Source organism: Urocitellus parryii, chromosome 7 (assembly GCF_045843805.1).
Source record: "Urocitellus parryii isolate mUroPar1 chromosome 7, mUroPar1.hap1, whole genome shotgun sequence".
NCBI classification, from domain to species: Eukaryota; Metazoa; Chordata; class Mammalia; order Rodentia; family Sciuridae; genus Urocitellus; species Urocitellus parryii.
Window position 1 is genome coordinate 137,912,070 of NC_135537.1, and position 7,570 is coordinate 137,919,639.

The 7,570-nt window shown below is 47.1% G+C and overlaps 1 protein-coding gene across 2 annotated transcripts in view; it reads right to left on the minus strand.

Annotated features, from left to right (window-relative positions):
• Sgsm2 (small G protein signaling modulator 2) overlaps positions 1–6,393 on the minus strand; it is a 40,388-nt gene extending 33,995 nt beyond the window's left edge. For both annotated transcript variants that reach the window (XM_026388966.2, XM_026388965.2), the window contains exons 1-2: positions 6,250–6,393; positions 2,096–2,171 (exon numbers count right to left, since the gene is read on the minus strand). In XM_026388966.2, coding sequence (XP_026244751.2) covers positions 2,096–2,171; positions 6,250–6,306 — 133 coding nt within the window. In that variant the 5' untranslated portion in view covers positions 6,307–6,393. The remainder of the gene's footprint in view (positions 1–2,095; positions 2,172–6,249) is intronic.
• Positions 6,394–7,570: the final 1,177 nt, after the last annotated feature.

Here is a 7,570-nt window from a genome sequence, read left to right on the forward strand (position 1 = left end):
TTCGATTCTCAGCACCACATACAAACAAAGATGTTGTGTACACCAAAAAACTGAAAAATAAATATTGAAATTCTCTCTCTCTCTCTCTCTCTCTTTAAAAAGAAGAAGAAGAAGAAGAAGTAAACAGAACACCAGGATTCAAAACCCAATTTCACTCAGCCTCTTCTTACAGGGTGCTTGTCCCCAACACCCTCTCATAGCTTTATTTTCCTGTAACCTTTTTTTTTGTGTGTGTGTACCAGGGATAGAACCCAGGGGCACTTAACTACTAAGCCACATTGCCAGCTTTTTTATTTTTAGAAAGGGTCTCAGTACATTGCTTAGGGCCTCACTAAGTTGCTGAGGCTGGTCTTGAACTTGTGATCCTCCTGCCTCAGCCTCTGGATTCACTGGGATTACAGCTATGCGCCACCATGCCCAGTTTTTCCTGTATAGTCCTTACCACTACCTATTATTATATGTGTCTCTGCATTTATTTCCTGTCTCCCTCAACATAATTTAAGTCCTTGGGGGCAGAGACTTTTTCCATCTTGTCACTGCCATTTCTCTGCATGGAAAATAGTATTTGGACCCCTCAGTGAGTAGTTATTGCTGGGTTCATAGGAAGAGCAACTCTGCCTTACTGAAAAAGCAATCCTTCCGTGTGTATGCTCAGCATGTGTTAGGCCCTGTGTTTGATCCCACACACTGAAATAAGTGAAAAATTTAAAAAGGGAGTTTAGAGGAGGAAGATCAAAGTCCTGGAAATGTGCTAAGTATATTGGTGCATGCCCCAGGTTTCAGTAACTTGAGCGACCGACACAGGAATACTATAACTTTGAGGCCAGCCTCATCAACTTAGCAAGACCCTTTTTCAAAATAAAAAATAAATGAGGCATGGTGTAATGTAATTCCAGTGACTTGGGAGGCTGAGGTAGGAATATTGGAGCAAGTTCAAACCCAGCCTCAGCAACTTAGCAAGGCCCTGAGCAACTCAATGAGACCCTGTCTCTAATAAAATATAAAAAAGGGTTAGGGATGTGGCTAGGTGGTTAAGTACCCCTGGATTCAATCCTTGTCACCCAAAAGAAATAAATAAATAATTTTAAAAAGATGTAGCTTAGTAGTACAAGTTTGTCTAGCCTGTGCAAGGCCCTGGGTCTAATCCCTGGTAACACAAAAAAGTCAATCAATCAATCAATTTTGGAAATCCAAGTAAGCTATGTGTAGAAATAAGTTTTCTCCTATAAAGACAAACGACTTCATTCTGTGAAAGAAGCAATAGTCTATTATAGACTTTCTTGTCCATGGCAGGAAAGCTTTGGCTTTCCCTTCCTAGCCGAGGTTCATGTTCTTTAGCATCTAATCCAATGCATGGAGAGTTAGGATGATGGAGCAATCCAGGTGGTATTAATTAGAAAGAAAACATGAGACAGAAAGCATCCAGAAAGTACTAACCTTCTCCAAAATGAAAAAAAAAGGATAAATCAGAGCTGCTGTTTCTAAACTTGAATTACCCAGGGTGGTGGTTCTCAAAGTATGGCCCCTGGAACAGCAATATCAGCCTCATCTGTGAGCTTGGTTGAAACCCAGATTCTCAGGCCCACTCCAGACCTGCTAGACTCAGAAACTCCAGGGTTGGAACTCAGAGGATTTTACTAACTTATTTTGGTCCTGGGGATTGAATCTAGGGGTATTTTACCACTGATCCAATGAGATACATCCCCAGTCCTTTTTATTTTGAGACAGGGTCTCACTAAGTTGCTGAGGCTGGCCTTAAATTTTTCCTGCCTTAGCCTCCTGATCGATGGGATTACAAGTGTGCGCCACCACGCCTGCCCAGGAATGTGCTTTAACAAGCTCCTCAGATGACACTGATACACACTAAAATTTGAGAACTGTTGTCCAAGGGAATTAAAAATGGGTCTGAAGATCCTGCTTCAGTAAGTTTGGGTAGGAGCCCAAAAAGATTTCAAAAGCTTCTAGATTGATTTGGACCTGCAGTCAGATTTGCAAACCACTAAACCTGAGGGTTCATCTTTTCCTGGCACCAGGACAGTGTCCTCAGTTCTAAACCTACTTCTTACTTCCCATTATCCCTAAATCACTCACTTACCACACAGAGCGATGATGTGGCTGCTATCCTCATGAACAAACTTCCTGGTGACAGCTTCCTCCATGATTTGCTTCACCTGTGGACAAATGGAAAACATTATTACCTTTACTTGTTTATTTATTTATTCCTGATCATGGGGCTTGAGGGGGTTGAGGGTAGACTCAGCGGTAGAACGTGTGCTTTGTGGGTGCAAGGCCCTGGGTCTAATCCCTAGCATCCAAAGAACATGGAAAAAAAAAAAAATAAGGCCTCTCGGCAGGTAAATAGCTTGGCTCTGCCCCCCTGGTCCAGGTTTTGGTACACTTGCTGAAATGGCAGGGATGGGAGGGGTGGGGAAGGAAAGTTTTTTTCAGCACAGTTTGTTCCAAGTCTTATGGAGAGGAAATCAGGAAGAGATGTCAAAGCTTGCCATCTTGGAGGTTCTAACCCAGGTAGAAGTGGCTTGCCTTGGAGAACAGAGAGAGGAGGTTATTTGCTCATGGATACTCAGCTGGAGAAGGGCTTCTAGGTAGACACGCTGTCCTTTAGGGACAGACTGTTTCCCTGAAGACTGCAGACAAACAATCTGCCCTTCCTTTTCTCCCTCTTCTCCAGGGTTCAGGAGTAGGTCCTTCTATGCCACAGGGACACTGGCTATAAGTTTTCAATCTTTTCCATCCAAGGAGGAATCCAATAATCCTGACAATTTTGGATTCCTCCTTGGATATAAAAGCTTCCCAATAAATACCTTATAAGGTGAGCAGTCACATCTTTTTTAAGAAAAAGCTCAAGGGGCTGGGGATGTACCCAGAGGTCTAGCATGCACAAGGCTCTGGTCTTAATCCCTGCCACCCCAAATAACACAAAAAGCTTTTTAAAAAGAAACTGTCTTATTGTTTACTGTTTATTGTGATTATTCAGTAAATAAAATTTTATAGCTTAGTGAATTTTCAAAATGAACAATCCTGTAAAACTAGCATCTAGAGCAAGAAATAGAACATGTGACCAACACCCCAAAGCACTCCTGCTCTGTCATTTTTCCCCTCCAGTCGTCACTCCCACCTAAGGGTACCCACTATCCTGATTTCTAACAACAGACTGGTTCTTTTTTTTTTTTTTTTTTTTTTAAAAGAGAGAGTGGGAGAGAGAGAGAGAGAGAGAGAGAGAGAGAGAGAGAGAATTTTTAATATTTATTTTTTTAGTTCTCGGCGGACACAATATCTTTGTTGGTGTGTGGTGCTGAGGATCGAACCCGGGCCGCACGCATGCCAGGCGAGCGCGCTACCGCTTGAGCCACATCCCCAGCCCCAACAGATTGGTTCTTCTTATTTTAATATATATTTTTTTTAAATAATCTCAGCATGTTGTGTTTTGTGACTAGTTTCACTTGCTTTCCTGTGTGATGGTGAGATTCTTCATATGGTGTGTAATTGTAGACTGTTCATTCCCCATTGTGTAGACACATCACAATCAACTGGCATTTGGGTAGTTTCCAGTTTGGGGCTGTTATGAATAGTATTTCTACGAATATTCTGGACAATGTCTTTTGGTGAACATATGTGCCGACTTTTTAAAATTTATATTTCTAGACAAGGAATTTCTGATGCATATATCCTGCTTTACTAGACATTGCCAAAATGCTCTCCAAGGTGGCTGTGCTAACTTATACTCACACATCAGTAGTGAATGAAGTTCCAGTTACTTCTAATTCTTAAGCTAAGAACTGTTAATGTCCTGGGGGAATCTGCCAGGAGACATACTAACACAAGAGATTTAAGAGGGGGATTTCCTCAGCCTCACTGTAAAATCTTACAAATAAAGCAAGTCCTGGTCCTTGCTACTGTTTAAACAGGCATGCAGCATCCTGATGCTGCCCTGGCCCCCAAGGCCCTCCCTTAGCACTGTTATTCTTTAGAGAGTGGAAGTGGGTCCAGAGCCTGGAGAGGAGGAAGGAAGGAGGAATCTGGAGGTTCCTCCCTGCTGGAACTGCTCATGGTTTTGTGACTAGGTAAAATGTGGATCAGATGGGATAGATGCCTGCACTCTAAACTGTTAAAAGTTTCCTAGATTACTTCTCAAGGGGTGTTTGCATTAAACAGAGTATAATATCACAGCTAAAGGTCTTTATATCACCTAAAGCAGGCTAGTGAGGCACATTTTTGGATTAGGACCTACAGATACTTGTAGACCTATACCAGGGGTCACTGTGAAAGTTTAGCCTTGCTTACAATGATCCCCCTTGTCTCTTCTTGTAGGAGGAGAAAGGATACATTTTTTTTTTTTTCCTGTAATCCAAGTGCCAAAAGGGGAAGGGAAATATATGAAGTTCAGAGCAGGTCAACCTTTGACAGGAAGATACATAATTGTAGCATATTCTGCACATTTCTCACTTTTTAAAGGAATCATCCTTGGAATAATATAGTCTTTCAAGTACTGGAAAAAAATCATCATCTCTTCAAAATCCTTCTCACTATCCCTAATCAACCACCAAATTTGGATTACACCAATAATCCAAGCAACATCTGTCTGTAGTATGAGGATAGCAACTTTTCTGTTCATGTTTATACTCTTCCTGAAAGTCTCAGTCACTGGATTATCTTCTTTCTGAGGATAGTCACTGAGGTTTTCTTCTTGGGAAGGAAAGGGTTGAGGTTTAAATGCTGATTTGATATACCCTGGGCTTAAGAAACCCTTTCTGCTCTCATATGTGGAGGCTAGGGAGAGGAAAAAAAAATGGGGTAGGGGATTGGGGAATCTTATGAAAACAAGAGACCAGCAGACTAGAGGATAGGGAACAGGGGAGGGAGGAGTGGAAGGACAGAGGAATTACTGGGGAACAAAATTCACCAAATTATATTGTTATATTGTGTGCATATATAAATTTGTAACAACAAATCTCACTATTATATATAATTATAATGCACAGATAAAGAAAATTAAAAGAAAATAAATTCTTCCTTGATCACTTCAGAGCAAAAGTACAGTGAAGCTTCTCACACAAGCTGGGAAAGTGATGGCTTCAATTATATCTCTGACAAGGAGAAGGAAGGAACAAATGTTAGGTCATAGTAGCCAGTCTGCAGTTAATGCAGAACCTAGAGTTTTCCTCAATCCTGAAAGTCTAAGGAGTAAAGGAACCAACATAGTGAAGTTTCATATATGAGATAGGTAGCATGATTCCTATTTTAAAGACAAAGAAATCAAGACTCAGAGAGGTTAACTAACTTACTCAAGGTCACACAGGGGCCAGGTCCAAAATATTCCAAACTTCATAATTTCTCATCAGACCTCAGTCTTCAAGATCTATTTACCAGTCACTGAGTTTCTACAGCATTGGATACAGTATAGTGGACAAAACAGATGGGTTTCCTGCCCTCATGGATTTCACACATCGACTTAGCCACAGAGGAAAGTACAGGAAGGAGGCCTAATTCATTTCAATTCATTTCATCTACTCTGCGGGCTTGAGCTCTCATATGCTGGTGAGTCATTCATATGGGCACCCCCTCACCCACTGAAACTGAAATGGGCTTTTGAGCAGGGTCAAGGTAAAGGGGGTTGGTAGAGAGGCCTCTTTTCTTCATGACATGAGGGCTTTCCTTGAAGAGGGGGGATCTGAATCTTAAAAAAACATTCTCAAAACAAACAAACAAAACCCAAAAAACTCTAGTTTCTGGGTAAGGAGGTGGGCGTGGAGGGAGAAACTGTGGGGTGTGCTGCAAACCTCCGACAGCCACGACTCAGTTGCCAGAGGGCCTGGAGACCAGGGTGTAGCTCAGCAGGAGCTAAGCCCCCCAGTCCCACCCGGATCTGCGCCGCAGGAGGCCCGCGGGGCCCCGCCCCCTCCCCAGGCAGCGCGGGCAATGAATGGGCAGTTCGGGTTCCCCCAAAATCGCCGCCACCCCTCCCCCAATTTTGGTCTCCCGGCGCTGCTGCCGTCACGGGCAGAGAGCTGCGGGACCGCGAAGCAAATAAGCCCTGGAGCGCCGGCCGGGCCCCTGGGGCCCAGGGGCGCTGCCCAGATCTAGAAGAACTGCAGCCTTAGCCCGCCCAGGACCCCGCCCCCGCCTGGCCCCGGGCCTCCCACGGGCGCCCGTAGGGGCTGCCACTGACCCTTCAGCTCCCTGGGCCGCGCGGGCGGGGCAAGAACCCCGGGGTCCTGGCCCCGACTTTACCTCCTTTTTCACGTTCCACAGCAGTTTCTCCTTGACCGCATCCTCCGCGCTGCCCATGGTGAGGCGGGTGGCAGGGAGGCGGCGCCGAGCAGCCCCCAAGACCCCCGCGCGCCCTCGCCGCCTCCGCGCCTCTCAGTTCAGCGCCCCACGCGCAAGGCGGAACCCCCGCCCGCCGCGCTCCCCGCCCGCTGCCGCCGCCGCAGCCACTGCCCGGTGCTCGGCTCCGCAGCCATCTTCTGAGCCCCGCACCGACGTCAAGCAACAGGCCCGGCCCCTTCCCACAGCTGGAGGGGGGTGCGCACAGCGACGGGGGGGGAGGTCGGGGCGGGGGGAGTCTGCGCGCGCTTGGGGGCGGCTGGCCCGGTTGCGCGCCTCCGGGGCCGCTGCCATGGCAACGCGCCCGTTTCTGCCTCGAGGGCGCGAACCCGCATTGTGAGCACCTGGCTGGCCCTGAACCCTGCCGCTTAGAGCAAAGCCGCTTGCGCCTCGGCTGGCCTCAACCCAGCAGGGTATTCCCTGACTTCTACCTGCCCGTTCTCCAGACGGGAGAGCAGGCTGCAGGGAGGTAGGAGCCCAGGCATTGGGTCCCCTGTGGCTAGAATCTGCCTCCGGGAAAGCCAGCCAGCGGTCGTCGCCTGGCCCCATTGCTTCTCCGAATACCCCCCGTCAGCCGTCGCTCTCAGCTGCAAAACTTGTGGAATTAGAGGTGGGAACGCAGTCGCCAGTAATGGAGAACGGGAGCCCGAGGGCAGAAGTGTCATTGCCAGCCCCCACGCCCCTGCCATCTTCGGGGTTGCCACGTCCTGTCTGGTCCTTCTTGAGGCTATGGGGAGGTGGGGCGCGGGTTAGAGTAATAGGGATCTGTCGATAAGGGTGAAACAAGAGCCTTCCACGCGATTCGCCTTGGAACTTAAGAGTATTGAGGGAAAGGATGCTCAGTGATAACACCCGAGGCAAACTGCAGAAAAGCGAGGTCGAGTCTAGAAGAGAGGAAGGGCTTAGGCCTCTAGGCATGAATGGATTCTTTCATTCAACATCTTCCTACGTGATGCAACTTTATAGTGCAAAAATAAATGAAAACACAGGGAGCAAATCAGTCCTCCTGGACCGATAGCCCTAGTCCCTAGAATCTACATTCGGCGTTTTAAAGCCCCCAATTGCAGACTGCGGCGTGGGAAAAGTTCCCGCGGCCGCAGAGACTTTGGCACAGAGTGCTACACTGGCAGGTGGGAAAGACCTCGCGAGAGGGAGCGGGAACCCCACCCCCGCGAAGTGAACCGGAAGCGCTCGGCCTGGGCAGGAAGTATTGGTGACTCGGCGC